Source organism: Oryctolagus cuniculus, chromosome 16 (assembly GCF_051225735.1).
Source record: "Oryctolagus cuniculus isolate XC-2025 breed Fujian yellow rabbit chromosome 16, ASM5122573v1, whole genome shotgun sequence".
NCBI classification, from domain to species: Eukaryota; Metazoa; Chordata; class Mammalia; order Lagomorpha; family Leporidae; genus Oryctolagus; species Oryctolagus cuniculus.
In genome coordinates, this window is record NC_142882.1 from 44,201,436 (window position 1) to 44,222,494 (window position 21,059).

General features: G+C 42.5%; 1 protein-coding gene across 6 annotated transcripts in view; it reads right to left on the minus strand.

Annotated features, from left to right (window-relative positions):
• Positions 1-21,059, minus strand: part of CRPPA (CDP-L-ribitol pyrophosphorylase A) — a 325,693-nt gene that overhangs the window by 146,471 nt on the left and 158,163 nt on the right. For all 6 annotated transcript variants that reach the window (XR_519724.5, XM_051832566.3, XM_002720852.6 and 3 more), the window contains 2 exons: positions 12,086-12,178; positions 10,833-10,925 (listed from right to left, as the gene is read on the minus strand). Coding sequence is in view for 5 of the 6 variants with exons in the window: in XM_051832566.3 (XP_051688526.2) it covers positions 10,833-10,925; positions 12,086-12,178 (186 nt within the window). In the remaining variant the exon portion in view is untranslated. The remainder of the gene's footprint in view (positions 1-10,832; positions 10,926-12,085; positions 12,179-21,059) is intronic.

A 21,059-nucleotide genomic window follows, 5' to 3' on the forward strand; every position in this document is an offset into this window, starting at 1 on the left:
CTGAAAAAAATAGGGAAAAAACCATATTCTATGGGTTGACTCATTAGCAGGCAGGAAGATGGTAAGAATATTAGTAAGTCTCAGTGCTGCTCCCTTAGGATAAAAATCTACAGCTAGAAAGAGATTACTTCTGCAGTGTTCCGGAAAGCTTGAATCATTCTTTTACCAGTATAGAAATGTAGTGGAATCAGAACAAAAAACTTTATGATAAAAAAACATTCTTTGGTTTGAACTCTGCTTGCAGCAGGCTTCTGTCTGATGCTTTTGAAAAGTAGAAAATCGAATTCTTTAAGCACCAGAGGTTTAATTATATGAGATTCTGAAATTACATGCTGGGATGCTTAATTTACTGGTACCTACTAATGAGAAATGTAGAAAATATGTTCAAAATAGTCCTGGATGGGGGAGGGGGAGGGGGAGGGGGAAGGGTAGGCATTTGGCTTACTGGTTAAGAGGCTGACATCACACACTGGAGTACCTGAGGTCGATTCCTGGCTTTAGCTCCTGGCTCCAGCTTCCTTGCAAATCCAGATCTTGGGAGGCAGCAGTGGTAGTTCAAGTAATCAGGTCTGTACCATTCAGGTGGGAAAGCTGGACTGAGTTCTTAGTTCCTGGCTTCCAGCCAGCCCAGCCCTGGCTATTGCTGGCATCTGGGGAATGGACCAGCAGAAGGGCACTCTTGTCTATCTTTCTACCTGCCTCTCTGTCTCTAAGTGAGCTTGAAAAGTTAAAAAAAAAAAAAATAGTGGCCGGCACAGGGGTGTAGTGGGTAAAGCCACAGCCTGCAGTGCCAGCATCTGTGGGGAGCAACTCGGACTAGACTGTTACTGGAATTAAGACTTATTCTATGCATCTGCTTTCCCACAATATGGCGCTGGGAGAGGAGAAAACAGCTTCTACGCAGCTGCCTCTTGCCAACTTGAGTGATGACCTCCAGGAGCTGATCCTGCTCCTGATTGGAGGAGAGCAGCGTACTCGGCGTGTGGGCAGCCGAGTTAGGATTGGCGGAGGAGGACTATAAAGGAGGAGAGAGACGGCATGCACCAGGAACATCTAAGGGGAACATCTATCTGAAGGAACACCTGTGCAGCCCCCGAGAGAGCCGGCCGGCGGTGTGCCGCTCCCCCGCAGAAGTGGGGAATGTGGCAGGGGGAACCGCCCTTCCACGGAGGTGGAAGGGACGGTAGCCAACCCGGGGAGGGCCGAGCAGACAAAAGAACAGCGCAGGGTCCTGTGTCGTTCCTCCACGAAGATGGGGAGCAACAAGCATCCCATATGGGCACCGGTTCGAGACCCAGCTCAACTTCCGATCCAGCTTTCTGCTGTGGCCTGAGAAAGCAGTAGAAGATGACCAAAGTGCTTGGGCCCCTGCACCCACATGGGAAGACCCAGAGGAAGCTCCTGGCTCCTGGCTTCGGATCAGTGCAGCTCTGGCAGCTGTGGCCAGTTGGGGAGTGAATCAGCAGATGGAAGATCTCCCTGTCTCTCTCTGTCTCTCCTTCTCTCGTGCAACTTTGAATTTCAAAGTAAATAAATAAATAAATAAATCTTTTAAAAAATACATTGGAACGGGACTAACGTAAGAGAAAGGCTTAAAATAACCCATGACTCTTGTTAACAATCAAAGAATAGAAGGTCTCAATCATTACATTGGGGGCTGGTGACTGTGACATAATAGATTAAACCTCCGCCTGTGGCACCGGCATCCCATAGGGGCACTAGTTCGAGTCCCAGCTGCTCTTCTTCTAATCCGGCTCTCGGCTAATGGCCTGGGAAAGCAGCAGAAGATGGCTCAAGTGCTTGGGCCCCTGTACTCACATAGGAGATCTGGAAGAAGTTCCCGGCTCCTGGCTTTAGGTTGGCTCAGCTCCAGCCATTACAGCCATCTGGGGAGTGAACCAGCAGATAGAAGACCTCTCTCTCTGTGTCTGTACCTCTGCCTCTCAAATAAATAAATAAATAAATCTTTTTTAAAAATTACTTGAAAGAAGTACCATCCCACCTGATTTATGATTAGCACGACTGTTAAAATCTGAATGGCCCTGCTTAATCTATACATAGGAACCATGCACTACGAATCATATTAAACTAAAGCAGTGCCCCATCATTCCCTAGCATACAAAATATTTGTGGAAAGAGAATCCTCTCCGATGCCATCGAGAGCATCTCACTCTGATTACGAACAGTTTCTGGACTACATTTCCCAGACATTTAGTAACCTGAACAGGTCAAAAGACACTTAACTATTTGTAGGGATTGGCATTTGGTGTAACGATTAAGTAGCCACTTGGGAAGCTTGGATCTCATGAACAGAGTGCCTAGGTTCAAGTCCTGGCTGCCCTACTTTCCCAGAAGGCAGCACATGACAGCTCAAGTACTTTGGTCCCCAAGCCATGTAGAACACCCAGATTGAGTTCCTGGCCTGGCCCAAGCTGTTGCAGGCATTTGGTAAGTGAACCAGTAGATGACTGATTTCTGTCTTCCAGTCTGTCTCTCTACACCTTTCAAATAAATAATTATTTAAAAATCACTTGTTATTTGTAGAGTTAGTATTTGTATCTTGAATTCTAATTCCAGATTTGGTACCTTTACTTTGTCAGTTTCCCAAATCTCTTTTCTCCATGAAATAAAGCACTTTTAAATACGGGAAATAAATTCAGGTTTAATTATTAATTAATTAATTTGCAAAATATAATGTATCTGTATTATTATTCATTTATACTATATTAATTTCTTATCTGTATATAGCATGTAACTTTAAAATAATATAAGATATTGAAGATGTATTTAGTTCCATCTTTGTAAAGAAGGAGGGTGACTGAATTATTTCAAAGGCCACCTAACGATATTCAAATTGAATTCAGTAGTGCAAAAATATAGTGAGATAAATTCTGTGACATGTTTTTGGAAAACTAAATAGCAAAATCAAATGTTCAACTCCTTACCTAGGACTGAAATTAATGTAAGCTAACAAAGATGCCTAGTTTCATTTATTTTTCCCTTCGTGCATTTCACATTGTTTTATAAACCAACTTACTGGTATAGTGTTGACAAAGAAGTTCACGAGCAACTTTGCTCATCTGACCAACTTGAATAAACTGCTCAGAATGTGAAACAAATAGTGATTCCAAGCCCTATACTAAAGAATAATTCATTCATGAAATTTGGTAAAAGTTGTTGAATTCATTTCACTTGCCTGTGCCAGAAGAACACCATTCTATCTGAAAACAAACAGCCTTTATTCATCAAGAGAATGACTACCAGGAAGGAGTGTCCTGGGAGGATCAGTTCTGTATACAGCACCAGTTCCATGTCCATCACAATTCATCTCAGGGAGTTCCTGTGTCCCACAACACAAACTTTCCATTAACCAGTTAGCCATAAGCAAAGATTTCCTAAAACCTACAAAAACACAGTCAATTCCTTCTATTCAACGCCTCCTACAGGAACGATTTCATCATTCCTCATTCTTTGTGTTAGTAATGAATTCCTTCATGACCGCAGTTGGAAAGGGGTTCTGAAGGTATTTTTAACTGGTATTTATTCAGGTTTTATTATTGATTTAGGCAGGAAATACCTGAGACTTACTGTACAAGTATTAACAGCAGAGAAGGGAAAAAAATTTGAAGAATTTGCACAATTGATTTTATTTCTGCTGCTGAAGTAGCATTCAAGTCATGCGAGAGAAAACTTTAATATATCCTAAGTGAAAGCATAAAAATTCAACAGGCAATAAAGTTATTATAAGTGTCTGAAGGAAAAAACTAAAAGTATCCCTCAGGCTGTGCAAATAATAAGGTTGGGTCTAGAGTGGAAAAGGGATTTGGACCTGCTCTTGAGGGCAACTGTCATCTATTAAACTGATACACAGAAGCACTCCTTTATAAAATAAGACAAATAACCCAGGGACCTGAAATGCACAGACTGTGAAAAGTACACTCGATATGGTGGCAATGAGGACTGGGATAGCCAGCTCTCTTTTCTGGCCTTTCTAAGAATGTCTGCCTTGAAAACACATTTTCTTCGCCTAGTAATAACAGGGTTAACAGAGTGAAATGTATAGAAGGAGCAATTAAGTAAAAGGTGACAAGATACATATTTGACCCGGTAACAAATTTCATAGAACCATAGATTTTTACAACTTAAATTCAGTAAAGACTCAATACCCTGGGAAACTAAAATAAGCAGCCATTAGTACTTCAAAGAGAGAGTCACTTTGTATTTCCAACTGTCATTTGGTCTTTATTAGGAAAGACCACTAAATACATCCCTGTGTGGATAGGTATATTTTTAATCTTTTTCCACTTTATTATTTAACACATTCATGAGAGCATAAAAGTAGCAAGTGTAGATGAAATATTGCACATTGGTTTGACTCTGTTCCTGGCTCTGCCTTGGTGAGCTGTAGAAACTTCTGGAAGCAATTTACATCCCTGGGACAGGTTCCCCAGATGTGCAAGTATCAAGTGTCAATGGATGGTGGTTTTCTAATTTTTTTATTTGCTGACATGTTCAAATATTAAACATTTTTAAGTGTTTTAAAGATCATATATTCTCATCTGTTATGTCAATAAACTACCTCCTAGTAACTAGAACTAAATTAGGTGCTTTTGAAGGTTTGTATTTTCCAAGTATTAGAATTCCACTTAGTAATTTATGTGCTAAAGTAAACTCTTGAAGAGATTCCTGTCTTTCATAATGTACCAGTGAAATCATTGTCAACATAGCCAGAGAGACACACAGCTCTGATCTCATTACCCAGACAATTACAGCAAAATTATTTGCTGTGGAAAACTGACAAAAATTTTACCAAGTAAAATCAAAGAGCTTACTTCTCTTCTCCATTTTGAACTTTTACTTAGATTTATCATAGATTTCTTCCCACTTTTAGCCATTAAACTTTTATCTGGTTATCAAATAAATCAGCCACGTAATCAAAAAAAATAAACTATAAATTATATTGTCTAATTCTTTACGTGGTAAGTACCAGGGGGTATTTTGTAGAAACTTTGCCAGAACCTAATAAATTAGAATCCTTCTTCAATTTGTTGGACCATGGAGGTATCTTAGAGGGGTCTACTCCAGGTTTTACATTGTCTTTGCTAGAAAACAAGCTAGTTAGTTTTGCCTCCTGAAATCATTTGTTCTCCATCTCTAGAAAAGAAAAATGGCTCTCTAATCATTCATTCCTTTTTTTTTTTTTTTTAAAGATTTATTTTATTTATTTGAAAGACAGAGTTACAGAGAGAGGTAGAGACAGAGAGAGAGGTCTTCCATCTGCTGGTTCACTCCCCAAATGGCTGCAACAGCCGGAGCAATGCCAATCCGAAGCCAGGATCCAGGAGCCTCCTCCAGATCTCCCACATGGGTACAGGGGCCCAAGCACTTGGCCATCTTCTACTGCTATCTCAGGCTGCAGCAGAGAGCTGGATCGGAAGAGGAGTAGCCGGGACTAGAACCAGCGCCCACATGGGATGCCAGCGCTTCAGGCCAAGGCATTAACCCACTACGCCACAGCGCGGCCCCTCTAATCATTCCTTCCTTCCTTCCTTCCTTCCTTCCTTCCTTCCTTCCTTCCTTCCTTCCTTCCTTCCTTTTTTTTTTTTAACAGGCAGAGTGGACAGTGAGAGAGTGAGATAGAGAGAAAGGTCTTCCTTTTCTGTTGGTTCATCCTCCAATGGCTGCCGCAGCTGGCGCACTGTGCTGATCCGAAGGCAGGAGCCAGGTACCTCTCCTGGTCTCCCATGTGGGCGCAGGGCCCAAGCACTTGGGCCATCCTCCAGTGCCTTCCCAGGCCACAGAGAGAGCTGGACTGGAAGAGGAGCAACCAGGACAGAACCAGCACCCAATGGGGACTAGAACCCAGAGTGCCAGTGCCGCAGACAGAGGATTAGCCTAGTGAGGTGCAATGCCAGCCCAAAATATTGTAATTTTTAAAATATAATGCAAACATTTTTAAATAGGAAAAAAAATCTCAACAAGCAACTTAGTTCTTTCCAAGAGAAAGTCCCAATGTTTTCTTTTTCTTTTTTTTTGTCACTCCTCATGGTGAAATTTTGTTTCCTTCTCTAAGTGGATGTTAAGGTAATAGCCTCTTATCTGTGCAAGTTTATCTTAGATAAACCTCTCTATATTAAATATGTCCTTACCTATTTTGCTTTTCTCAAAATCCAGGAAGGAGTGGGACATGCAAGCAAGACCTCTGTAGATTCCAATTATGCTAAATACCCATGTGCCAAGAACACAGAATCATTACCTGCTGGCTCACTCAGTGCTTTGCCTCCTCCCGGCAATGTTTATTCTGGATGAAGTTGAAAGTTACATGTCCCTTACAAATGACCGTGGGGTGACAAACACCAGGGAGTTCCACAGTATTTCTCTCTATCTACGTGAGAAAAGGTAATGTAGGCAACTTGTATACTAGCCCAGGAGTGTTTGTGTCAAATGCATCAGCGAAAGAGATCCCCAGCTTCATTGTCCTCTAAATATCTGTCCTGTAGAGCGAGCGTGATGACACGACAAATGTGCTTCCCTGGATGGGTTGGTCAGCTGAGAAACTTCACACTTTTACTTTGCAGGTGACCGATTCTTACTGTGTTGCTCAGCTTTTGGTCACTAAAACAAAGTCCCTGAAGCAGGCTAACTTCACAAAGAGGTTCCTTTTGTCTCACCGTTCTGGAAGTTCACAGTCCAAGACTGGGTGAGCCCCACTGGTTCAGCTAGGTGAAGTGTTCTCACCGGCAAAGAACCAAGGTGATGAGGGGATCATGTGGCAAGAGGCAGGGAGCTCGGGCTGCCATTGCTCTGTCCTTTCCTATCATAAAACCACTCCTACTGATTCACTGGGTGAGGCCCTACCAGTCTCACCCAGTCCAGACACTCCCCAAAGGCCCCACCCCTTCACACCGTAATTGGATTAAGTCTCCACTCCCTAGGTATCAATGACAGGAGACAAGGAGCACTAACCTGCTGCATAAGATTATGAGGACGAATTTTCAAATGGTAGAACCTACTTAGCCCTCCATTCTTCAGGGGGACTGAAATTGAAAGTTGATAACCCTTGCATGGGAAAAAGGACCAGAATACCACATCTCAGGCCAAAACAAAACAGGCCTTGAAACGTTTACGAACACATTCTCGTAACTGAATCACAGAACTCTTCATGTTGCCAAGTATCTTCTGATGACTAAATCCACCGGTTTAAGGAACCAAATGAATGACCAGGCTCTATTTTGAACATTCTTTTCTGAATTGAAAGTGCTAAGGAATTTAAAGCCTTATTAAAACCAACAAACACCTCTGTGGGAGTTCCTTATTCTCCTGCCTCGGTCTTCCAGAAAAGGTAATACCAGGCGGATGCAGCACGGCCACTCTGGCCCTTGAGCTGCCCATATACACATCTTTCCAATTACACACATCTGCATGCATGTGTGCATATGTATTCACACTTACGCACCCAAACACTACATGGATATATGCATAGTTTCCCTCTTATTAATGTGCAAACTTAAGATATCTAAGTGGTTTACTTTATAATTATCACTGTACTTTTCATATATCTATTTATTTGGGAAAAAGTTAATGGCTCTGCCAAATTTTCATTCCTGGGAAAAGTGAAAAGGCCTTTCGGTCATATTTGGTGCAAGCGGTTTTAAGGAGAAGAGAGGAGAAAGCCTGAGCGGCTGTATTCAGAATCGCTCACGGGGCAATTCAAACACCCAGGGCCTTCCCCTTGCCCCCTCCTCCGAGAAGCCCCCAGTCTCCACCCACCCTTCCCAACAGGAAAACACTCCGTGTGAAGGGTACAGATTCTGGATATGTCCTTTTATTTATTTATTTATTTTTGACAGGCAGAGTGGACAGTGAGAGAGAGAGACAGAGAGAAAGGTCTTCCTTGTCCATTGGTTCACCCCCCAATGGCCACTGCAGCCAGCGCACTGCGCTGATCCGAAGCCGGGAGCCAGGTGCCTCTCCTGATCTCCCATGCGGGTGCAGGGCCCAAGCACTTGGGCCATCCTCCACTGCACTCCCGGGCCACAGCAGAGAGCTGGCCTGGAAGAGGGGCAACCGGGACAGAATCCGGCACCTCGACCATGACTAGAACCCGGGGTGCTGGCGCCGCAGGCGGGGGATTAGCCTCTTGAGCCACGGCGGCAGCCCTGGATATGTCCTAATGACACACTTCATACTGAGGATAAGAACAACCTTCAATATTGCCACACGGAGTCTGCCTATGCAACGGGTATACAATGAGTATGCAATTATTGGCTGTGGAGCACCAATGTCCCAGTATAAGATGAACATTCTGCAGCATCTTATGGTATTAGATTTATAATTCTATTCTCAAACAAGTTCTGTAAGACATTCCCATCCCACTAGGAGACTGCCCATCTTTTCTCCTAGTCTGATGCACAGCACCAAGAAGCCAAGAAATTCTGGCATGTGTTTGCACACACATAAAATGGAACCCAACAGAAGTCAACGGAAAATTAAATTTAAATGCTGATGGGGGTGACGATGCGGTAGCACAGCGGGTTAAAGCCCTGGCCTGAAGCGCTGGCATCCCATATGGGCACTGGTTCTTGTCCCGGCTGCTCTTCTTCCAAACCAGCTCTCTGCTATGGCCTGGGAAAGCAGTAGAAAATGACCCATGCCCTTGGGCCCCTGTACCCACATGGGAGACCTGGAACAAGCTCCTGACTCCAGGCTTCAGATTGGCGCAGCTCCAGCCATTGTGGTCATGTGGGGAGGGAACCACTGGATGGAAGACCTCTCTCTCTCTCTCTCTCTCTCTCTCTGTCTGTCTCTACCTCTCTCTGTAACTCTTTCAAATAAATAAAATAAATCTTTAAAAAAAGAGCTGATGAAAACATTGGAAAGGCTGGGGTTGACAGGCAAGAGTAGCAAGGAATAGAAGTACTAAGGGCTTCAAAACTAACAGTATGCATGTGTGTGGGTTCATGCATGCACTGGTGTGTATTTGGCAGAGAGGGAACAGCAGAGAAAAACTCAAAAATGAAGATGTCAAATGAAGGGCCCCTATTGCCTGGGGCCAGGTATTGCCATTAAGAAAAGGAGCCAATTTACAGATAATGCGCATTTGTGATGGCTCAGACACCAGGACTTGGAGTCGTCACAAGTGCTCCAGTGGAAGTATCTGGAAAAATGCTGGAAAACATAACTGCAGCTAGGCAGCAGGCTGGAGCAGAAGCGAACACGGAGTCGTCTCATGCAACGTAAGAAGAAGAGCAGCAAGACTAATAAACAAAAGAACACTGCATGGCGGCCAGGGGCCCAGCGCGGTGCCATAAACCACAATCAATGCTCTGCACTCGCTGCTCTTCTTCCTTGCGACACCAGCTTCCTTTCTATGCTGAGGAAACCCAACCTCAGAAAAGCTATGCCGCTTGGCCAAGGAGCCTGGGTATTCTGAGCTCAAAGGCCTCCTGTTCGCACTTACTCCATTGTACACCCTCTTCAGCATAACTCTTGGGACCATGGAGTGAATGAGATTCCTCAGCAACAGCACGACAAAGAGCCAAACAGAACTCTGAACAGACCTTTGTCCTACAGACACTCGGAGTCCTCCAGCATCTGGGACTTCCCATCCCGCTCCCCAAATGCTCTATGAAAGCCTCCGTGTTTCAGGGAAAATCGTCACATGTGGGCCTTGGGATTCCATCATCAGCTGCCACCCTACAAACTGTCTTCCGGGCATATAACCAAATAAGCAGGCCAGGGAATTAACTAAATTCCCCTCCCCTCCAGCTGTTAATTTGTTCCTACTTGCATTGCTCAATCCAGTTACTTATTTTCACGGCCAATTATGATCTCTACTCCGTATTCATTACCTTCTCTAACGGGAATCACGTTTGCACGGTGCAGAATGGTTCTGAGTATCAGGAACCTAGAACTGCTGAGCACTTTAGACCTTTAACCTTTGAAACCCCTTCCAAGGTGAGCATTAGTGTCGCAGTTACGATGTCAATTGGGGCACCACATCCCATATCGGAGTGCCTCATCCCAATTCCAGCTCCCTGCTAATGTACACCCTGGGAGGCATCAGGTGACAACTCAAGCAGTTGGGTCCCTGCAACCCACATGGGAGACCTGGATTAAGTTCCAGGCTCCTGGCTTCAGCCTGGCCCAGCCCTCGCTATTATGGGAATTGAAGAACAAACCAAGATCTGTTGCTCTCTTCCTCTCTCTCTGCCTTTCAGATAAACAAAATAACGAATAACTTTTTAAAAAACATCCTTCCCACAGCAAAATGCCACTTTCTATCAAACCTGCTCCTGCCTGGCTTTGCTCTCTGGTCCTGTCCTTTGCAACACCATTTAATAGGGCAGTCAAGTAAAATCTGCAGCAAACACACAGGTTTAGTCTTCTACAGAAAAACCCTCCAAAATTCTCGTAGCTCATCCTAGGAATTCTCTTTAATCTGCTGCTCACTTATTTTTGCTTTCCATGGAACTGAGAAGACGGCCAACCCAAGAATATATTTTCTTTCATTGGAATTTTTTTTCCTCAAATGTTTTTAATTTCGGGATTTGTTCTCTTGCAGCATCTTGATAGTATGCTATATCCAGGTTATATGCAGTCAAATGAGCACTTTCATGAAGGAAAAGAAGCAACACTGATGGCTAGGTTGAATTATTTTCCAAACCTGTCAGTCTGATCAAACAATGGCAGTGACAAGGGAAGCGACGTGAGAGGGTGAGCCCTAGGGCCCACAGACACTCTCAATTGGAAGAATGTTTGTTGAACAGAAACAAGTGGCATGGAAGGAACTTGTACAGCTTTACGGGAAAAATATGCATTAATTCACTTACCAAGACGACGACAACCGGATATAAAATGGAAAGACTGCTCTGCTCCAGCACACTCAGTAACTGCTGGGTTTCTGGAAAATCTGAGGCTGCACCCTGAAAGGGCAAGAAAAAGAAGTGGAAAGAAGTTCTGAAACGATGTAAGACCTGGGTGAAGTGGAAAAACGGAGATTTTACATAACATTCAAAATATTTGTCAAGTCTGAGTTTTAATTTTAAAACAACTTTAAAGGATATCCATAAATTTTATATGCATATATTAATATTTGAACTATTTATTAATTCAAAGCCATGTTATTATCTACTTTATACCAGAATACAAAACAAAAAATTGAGGGGCTAGCAATGCAATGTAGCAAGTAAAACCGTCTATGTACAATGCTGGCATCCCATATGGGTGCCAGTTTGTGTCCTGGCTGCTCCATTTCCAATCTAGCTCCCTGCTAATGACCTGGGAAAAGCAGCAGAAGATGGCCCAAGTGCTTGGACCTCTGCACGTACATGGGAGACCTTAATAGAGCTCCCCAGCCCTGGCCATTGCAGCCATCTGGGGAATGAACCAGGGGATGGAAGATTCCTCTCTCTCTCTCTCTCTCTCTGTGTGTGTGTGTGTGTGTGTGTCTAACTCTGCCTTTCAGATAAATAAATCCTTTTTTAAAAAGCCCACACTATTGAACATAATGTCTAAAGAAATATTACCCGCTCCTTACTATAGAAATTACCTTGCTAGAAAATGTCATTTTCCTATTTCAATAAGATAAAAAGTAAAGTGCCCATTAAATAATACACTTATCAAAATATTCAGTTTTTTAAGAACCAAGAAAGAAATGTGTTCGCTTCCACTTTGCATTCATACAGAACATCATACAATCTTTTTTTTTTTTTTTTTTTGACAGGCATAATGGATAGTGAGAGAGAAAGACAGAGAGAAAGGTCTTCCTTTTTTCCGTTGGTTCATCCCTCAATGGCTGCCGCAGCCGGCGCGCTGCAGCCGGCACACCGCGCTGATCCGATGGCAGGAGCCAGGTACTTATCCTGGTCTCCCATGGGGTGCAGGGCCCAAGCACTTGGGCCATCCTCCACTGCCCTCCCAGGCCATGGCAGAGAGCTGGCCTGGAAGAGGAGCAACCGGGACAGAATCCGGCCACCCGACTGGGACTAGAACCCGGTGTGCCGGCGCTGCAGGTGGAGGATTAGCCTAGTGAGCCGTGGCACCGGCCATCATACAATCTTAATCCCTTGGGTTTACTACTTACATTCACACAAACAAAATTGTAGCATTGTGGTAAGGTGATCTGCTGGATATCTCTGCCTCCGTGACTCCGAACACCAGACACGATTTTCACATTCTACAAGGAAAACATATGGAGGAAAAATACTTAGGAAGACCACACAGACACAGAAACAACTTTCTCACTATGAGGCCTGTAATTACTACAGGAGAGGCACAAAAGCCATGTGCATCAGGCTGCCACAAAAAAGGCATTGGACGTGGACCATAAATAACAAACATCATTCTATCAACTATGACATGGGAAATGGGTTCGGATAGGAAAAATGCAGAGGAGACACAGAATCTGTTCAGGAACAGGCAAACGTTAGGGATGATGTCATCCGAGGAACTCCTTGGGGAGGATGTTGAAGATAGAAACAAAAAGATGCTCAACTCCCTGGATGCACGTGAACTGCCCGGTTACAGAGAGAGAACAGGGCTGACGAGGCCCTAGGTGACCTAGAGCAGAGAGGGCAGTGAGGAATTATGATACGAGGGGTAGAAAGAAGACTCACATTAGGGCCATAGAAACAAGGAGGAGACTTGAATGACCCTTGGACGAGATCAGAAGGAACGGGGCACGCATTGCACAAAGTTCCCTAAAAGACATATATTCCACATAGCTTAGTATTCTAATTTCCTTACTTCAAGTTTCTCCTATAAGAACAACATGAATAAAGACTTATGTATTACTAGAGAGGGGATCTGCTCTAGTGACACCTCTGTGGTAACAATTCCACGGGAATGAACACGGCAGTGGTTCACACTGACAGGGCCTTGATACAGTTGATGGTTCTAGAACACAATGATATTCCTCATTAAAACATCAGATTCTGTACTTCCAAGAACATTATCTCCACAATAGCCTAATTTCATATAATGTTCACAAAACATCAGAAAAGAACAGTTTCCAAGTCTTACCTTCCCTACAGAAATTAGTCACTGCAAAAAATTTAAGAATTTTAGTTCAATTTAAAATTTTTACTGACTACAAAGTTCACAGAGAACATTGTTTTAAAAACGTAATCATCAGCGATGTGCCAATACCATAAAAGAAAAGAAACCAGCTTCCTTTATGCAATGGGCATCATCTAGCTATTACCGGGAGATAATTTTCCATGGATCTGTCATGATCCAAACATTTTCAAAAGACATCAACAGCTAACTTGTTCCAGACGGTCTTTTCAAGGATGTCTGCATGGCAGGCAGAATTGCATAAATAGATGTGTCTCGTGCTAGAACACATTTGCTTATTTTCCATAGAGTAAAGATAAAGACATCTCTTTCTCCCTGGAGCCAATTTGCCTGACATTCCCAAGTGATAATGATGATGATGTCTCTCTCAGGACACCAGGGCAGGCAGATGTGTCAGCAGCCCATGCAAGAGGCTGGGGCTTCCCAATAACAAGGTTCTTTTAATGCACCCCACTGCCTAGCAACAACCAAGCATCCCTCGCTGGGAACCGGAATTCAGAGAAATAGTACTACATCATTATTCCTGCTACTGTTAGGGCAGGGAGTAATAATACACTGGGTTTTCTCTGATGCTGGAGGCTCAGGTCTTTGCCAGTAGCTGTGGCACTGTGCTGGGCTGAAGAGTTGGCATGGAAGGAGGGTATGATCTCAGACGCAGCCAAGTTTCTAACTTGATCAACAGAAGCAAGACAACTGATTATCAGATTTTAATTTCAACAAATGCACACAGTGGATTCTGAATTCAGAAAATAAAATGACTTTAAGCTTTGCTTTATACAAACACACACACACACACACACACACACACACACACACAGACTGATTTAAGTGTTAAAAAATGGATAAAATACTTGAGAATAGGGCTGGAGATACTTTAAGACAGAAATATTCATGCTTTTACCATAGGAAATGTTTGATAATATTTTTTACACTTTGTCACCAGTTTTTTTTTTTTAAGAAAAAGGATCTTTGTCAAGAAAGACGTTATACATTTTTAAAATTAACAATGTATAACAGTTTTAGAAAAGGAGAAAAAATCAGCCAAAACATGACTATAAAGAAGTTATCACTGTGAATATTATATTCCAATAGTTATATATGAATAACAAGCAGAAAAAGCAAAATGATTAAGGACTAAAAGTTGGGGGTGGCAATCCACATGCCGTGATGATTAAATTATTTGAGGTGAAAGCATGCTACATGTGGTAAAACTGAAGGGATTGCTAAACTCCAACAATTCTTCATGTGTAGGAATCGGATAAAAACGTGGGATTTTTAATGATGCTTCACTTCATTTTTGAGTCAATGTAAACTGACTTCATGAGGTAAAAGGAGAGAATGCATTGTAACTTCCACGTACAGCCTAGCTCTAATCAATCATTTTTATCCTGACAAGGCTTCTTAGATTTGTATTTTAGCCTATAGCCATAATTTAGACATATAGCATAATTTAGACATATGTCCATTGAAGGAAACTGATTTCTTAACAAAATCACTTTACGCCTAAATTCTTCATTTTAATTCACTTGTTTATTGGAAGAATTTCATCTGCAAGCAGTTTATTTCCACAGTCCTCGATATTTTTAGGATCCTTGAATTTTAGCTTCTATCCTCCAAGAATAGGTTGCACAGGGATAAAAGTTTTGTTCACACATTCTTTTCCTCACAGATTGGTGGTCTCCGTGCCACTACCAACACCTGCTACCTCTGACATGCCATCTGTCATTCACCCATCAATGTCAAGCAGTTTTCTAAGAAACAATCATTGCCATTATCTTTGAAACCCTTGTTCCATTTATTTTTTTTTTCTTTAACAAAAGGACAGTTTGGGTCCTGGTAATGTTCCTTTGGCCTCCACTTTCTGTCCCTCCAAAGTTTAAGGCTTCATTACACCAATGCCCCTGAACTTGGGATGGAGCTGCCTCATAAGAGACTAGCGGGTCATAGAGGCTACCGTAAATTGAATACTCATTTAATACGTGCAACCAACGGAACACGCTGGCTAAAGACCAATGCACTCTACAGAGTATCTGGACGGTGGGGTGACAGGGAGCTGAGCTGTCACCAACCAGCAAGCACCTCGAGTGGGGCTCTTACTGCAGATCCCTGCCCAGGAAAGCCCAAAGTTCAAAGTGCAGTCTCTACAAAAGGGGTGTGGCTTGTGCACCATCGTAAAACCAAAACCCTGTAACTCAAACCAAAGTGAGTGGGGGATTGTCCGTATTAGAGTTCACATCACAGAATAGTCAAAGGCCAGTCAGGAGACCTCCTGTTGGTAAATTTTAATTTTTGTTATTTTTACTTAGGTGCCTTCCTGAGGGACTTCTTAATGAAGGAGTTCAAAATTTTAACCAGAGTAAGCTTTAAGATCAATTATTATTTCTCAGTTTCTGCTTAAGAGTATGCCTGTTGGGTATAATAGAATCAGCTCATCACTTTGAGGAAATTTTCTCCTAACGTCCTTGAAAGCTTTGCTTTGTTTCCAACAAAGTATCCCTATGTTGGATGCCTTTAGTGACGTCCACCTCTGTTCTATTCCAGATCTCCTTTACCTTCATCTTAGACTATATGCATTATCTCCACTCTCCTCTTTGCTGTAGTCACCTGACCTCACAGGGCCCTTGCTCCTACTTTACTGAAGCACCTAGTTCTGTATCAGTGCTGCTCCAGGCTAGTCATTCAGTCACTACCCATCTCTCGCAATGCCTTGACTTTCTTCAATCCAGATTCCTACTGAATCCCCCTGCAGAAGAAACAGGTATGAGGATATTTCAGGGCTGGGGAGGGAAGGGCTTGAGGTTTCATCCAGATTCACTTCATCTGATTGTGCACACTGTACTGTCTTTATTTCCATGGGAACGATGGAGTTTCCAGATTATTTTCTATGAGTTGGAGGGCTGGCAAGTGGTGGGCGCTGACAGCTTTCCCTGCCTCTGTGGACGGGCCACAGAGACCCGAGGGATCTTCTGCCCAACAGAAGTCTTCCTTTGACTGCTTCCTGGCATTCGCTCTACCCCCTTAGACTGCTTGCCCCTCAGTTAACAATGTTAGGAATTCTCTCGACTGAATGAATGGTCACTTGGCCCCTTCCCATGTCCAGAGATGGAGGCATGAGCAAGAAGGCACCAGGGCCAGACAATTATCTTCAGTTTCTTCCTTGTTAGTTTGAGATGTATGCAGGGAGCTGAATCCCTCAGCTTGGGTTGCTGTCAGCTACCAGGCTGGCTTTTATTTACTATTTTTGGTCTTGTTTCTAAAGCACTGAAGAAGAAAAGATTTTGCAAATTATCTACACTCTATCACATTTACCTTTATTGGCACTGTTATGTTTAAGAATGTAAAGGAAATATTTTCTTTAGTTCCACATTGTACATTTTTTAAAAGGGAGAAATTATTTACTAAACATTAAGACTGTCTGAAGACTATTCCAAAAACAGGTTCAGTTCATTTGTCTGATAAAGAACATATAATTCTATGGATATACAAACTACAGGTTTGTGTGTAATTCCTATTAGATTAAATCCAAACTAGAAAATTTGTTATTAAAGTTCTCCATAATCCACTAATGTCCTTACATGTTCAGATCCTATCTCCATCTTCAAAATAAATCTTTTAAGGCCATTTTCCTCTATTGTCATTAACACTGGACTCCTTCCACCCATGAAAACTTCAGCTCATGTTGCCCTTCATACAAACTTCTTTATGACAGTTATTAAATATCTGTTGAATGCAATCATTAGCTGTTAACACTTAAACTCTTAGAATAGAAGCCATTTATGTATGAAAAGCACAGTGCCTGGCTACAAAGTCTTAATTGTTACTGGCATTACAATTAAAATATATTGGCTTGGCTATTCTTTGATAAATTAAAAACACTGGCTGAAAGAGTCATTCATTAGCTAATGTCCATGAAGAAATGCACAAACTGTATTTTCGCAAAGACTGATAGTGTATTTTGTGACCTCTTCTAAAAAAAAAAAAACACATAATCAAACTGTAATGCTTTTCTTCTTGAAATTGAGATCTTAATAACTGTTTCCAGTTTTATGTAAGCCTTGTAGTCCTACTGCTGTCTTCCCAACCAGAAAACGATTGATATTTCCCATGCTTCAGTGAAGAAACCCCAATCTCACCTAAATATAGCAAAGGAGTCTTTGACGCCTTCGATAAACAAAGACCACATGAGACAACACTATTGGGTAGTTTATGAGAAAATTCTGTGGCATCCTCTTCAGCTGTCATTCCTGGTGTTTCCACACTCAAACACAACCAGTGGAACGATCTGCTGGCTAGCAGAACTTCTTGTTCTGTAAACAGTTCGGTTCGAAGAACATTTAAACAAAATATAAAACAATCTTGCAAGGCGGATTTGTGAAATGAGTCTATGAAGAAGTTGAAATACTCTAATACTCTCGTTACATCACAGCAGACAAGAACTTAGAAAATATTTACCAGAAACTAAATGCAAACATGTGCAGATTCAAAACGCTTTCTTTAAGCAAGGCTGTTAGGAAGGGCGATGGGTTATCAAAGACAGAGCTCTCACTTCAAGCAAAGTGAAGCCTCACCTAAGGATGAAAGAGTCTGATTCCAGCTCCATGACTCAGAGGTTCAAAATGTGTTTCTGAGAAGCCAGCCCTTTTTATACAGAACTTGCTGGCTGGGTCATCTCTGAATCTGAATGTCTCACCTTCCTCACATTCAAAGATTGGTGTCAGCATAAACAAGGGAATTGCACAGAGATGCATTTTCTTCCCATCCATACACATGCTAATAAGCATAAGTCTTTTGTGGTCTACCTACCATTCAGCATTTACTTTATTCTTTTTTAAAATTTTTTTCCCTTGTAATTAGAATCAGCTTGTAGGGTTTTTGTTTTGTGTTTTTAGTTTAGGGGCAGGAACTCTGGAGCCAAGTTTCTGGGTTTGAATCTATCTCCAGAACATTCTTGCTGTGTGACCATGGTAAGTCGCTGTGGCTTGGTTCACCCATCAGTAAAATGAGTGACTCACAGGACTGCTTCTTAATTAGAATTAGCTAATTAACCTGTGAGCAGTAAGGATGAACTTCTCCAGGGCTTCTCTATAGGTGGCCCTGCTGGAGAGTTTCAGAAAAAAAAAAATGCTACAGCTTTAGGGTGATCAATTTTGATAGAGCTTTGAGGTGAGAAGTGGATCAAGATACCAGTTTGCTATACAAGTTCTAGGAAGGATGTCAAAATGGTCATGTAAAAGGTGTACTATGGAGCCGGCGCCGCGGCTCACTAGGCTAATCCTCCGCCTAGCGGCGCCGGCACACCGGGTTCTAGTCCCGGTCGGGGCGCCGGATTCTGTCCCGGTTGCCCCTCTTCCAGGCCAGCCCTCTGCTGTGGCCAGGGAGTGCAGTGGAGGATGGCCCAGGTGCTTGGGCCCTGCACCCCATGGGAGACCAGGAAAAGCACCTGGCTCCTGGCTCCTGCCATCGGATCAGCGCGGTGCGCCAGCCGCAGCGCGCCGGCCGCGGCGGCCATTGGAGGGTGAATCAACGGCAAAGGAAGACCTTTCTCTCTGTCTCTCTCTCTCACTGTCCACTCTGCCTGTCAAAAAAAAAAAAAAAAAAAAAAAAAGGTGTACTATGGAAAAACTATGCACAGATTTCAAAAACCCTTGGCACCAACATAAACTTATCTTCTAATTCTGTTTTCCTGGGGACTTTCTGAAGTACCCACCCAGTCCCCTCCACCACGGATGCTCATCCGGCAGACTGCACCTGGGGCCCTCTGTGGACTGTCACATAGGACACAGACCACAGCCACAGGTCCTGATGGCCTCCCAGGCCTACAAGGCTGGTGGACAGACCAGCACTGTCAGCAGGGTCTGCCACCCAGGCTGCTATCAGATGCAGATCCCTTATCACACCAGGGAAAGGGCTGGCGCTTCCCACAACAATTAAAAGCTACATGAAAATTCAAAGAAAGGGAGCAGGGTGAGTATGACAAAGTGGTTAAGGATTCCCATTTCCCATCCTGGAGTGCCTAGGTTCAAGTTACAGCTTTGCTCCCGATTCCTGCTAGTGCAAACTCTAGGAGGTAGCAGGTGATGGCTCAAGTAATTGGGTTCCTGCCACCCAAGTCAGAGCTCCAGAATGAGTTCTGAGCTCCTGGTTTCAGCCTGGCCTAGTCTCAGCTGTCTTGGACATCTGGGGAGTGAACCAGCAGATGGAAGGTCTCTCTCCATCTGTCTCTCCATCTCTCCTTCCTATGTCTCACACTGCCTTCCCACCCCAAAAAACAAAAAGCACAAAGACTAGTTCTAACATTTAGCTCATTTAGCCTTCAAGATCATTTTGCAATCCTATAATTCAGTAAACGCTGTCCCCATTCCAGAGTCCATGGACTTTACCCAAAAACTACTGTTCTAGAAAGTCTAAAGTCAAGTGCACGTGCCATCAGGTCATTCATCTTTATTTGCTTCCGTGTATGTAAAGTGCAACAATCATCCTTGTACATGCTGCTATATATTACATGCTTGATACTATTCCACTGAGTCTTTATTTTACTTATACTTACAGATGACACTTTCATTCCATCATCCATTATCTCTTTACCTTTATTGAGGTATTTATCATTTGCTAGACTCTGTACCAAATATCTTAAAGAGTTATACTATTGAAATCACATAGCATACCTATGCATAGACAGTTCTTATCACTTTATCTTCATGTTACAGATAAAGAGGCTCAGGAACAGAATTCTAAATATTCTATCTGTGATTGCACAGCCTGTATGGGGGTTGATATTTAGATTCCAGTCTGTTGGATATAAGCCACTAACATACCTGGGCATGGTGTTATTCTGAGGAATATTACTGTGTGACACTCAAGCCCCACAGTCAACCCAGAAGAAATCATTGAGCTAGACAAAATCATTTGAGTACTAAGAATTTCAATTTCTGAAACATAAAATCCCTTAATTTGAATTATTTTTCTGGGTCCTGGCCACAGAAGAAAGTTATTAAAATGTGTCCTCTAATTCAAGTCTTCAGGTTTGATCTGGGGGAAGAGCCTGCTGTTTCCTAACCACTTTATTCAGTACTCGCTGAGCAGTTGGTGGCAGAAGGGACAACTGTGATAGTCCCATATACAAGAACAGTCTCTCTTTGTCCAATTCTCTCTCACTGTTAAAATTCACTTTGAAGGCCAATTTTTGTGAAATAAAACTCTAAGGACTGTGGAATGGAAAATAACAAACCTGTATCCTAACAAACCAGAGCACCTATCATAAAGAAGTCAAGGTTCACATTTTAGTAAATAGATTATACATCCAAAATTGGATAGCATCTAAGAGAAACATAACGCTATCAAACACAACTCTGCTGCAGCATATCTCCTGTTGCACAGTGCTACAGATTATTTAACTAATAGGTTGTAGTGAATGGGAAAGGACTGGCATGAAGTCATAGATCATGTTTTGAGGCACATTTTGAGTAAATCAGCTAAAATGACAAAGGATGGTTTGTTAAAAAGGTACATTGGTCTCTTCATGTTTTAATAGAAATGCATATAACTCTTGCCAGGTGGAATTGCTACGCTGACCTAAACAAATCCTATCTGAAATAACTAAAATACAAAGTCACAAAGGGTAAAGTATCCTAGCTATTGATGGATTCACACAGAATTTCATCCATTTGACCAATTAATATGTATCAAAAACTATGATTCAGACACTAGCGAATATACTAAAATTCTATCAGTGAACTAGGTGAGATTCTGTGCTGAAGTAGTATCACACTTGGTAGGCAAAATAAAGTGTCGACTTGTTTTTCTCAAATTTCAGTATACCTAAAAATCCCCAGGATCTTACTGAAAATGCAGATTTTCATTCTCTTAGATGTAGGGTGCAGTGTAAGGACTGACATTCTATCATGCTTCCAGTTGACTTCAACACACCCAATCCCTGGATCACACAATGAGGCCGTGAGTGATTAGATCTTTTGAAACTGTGT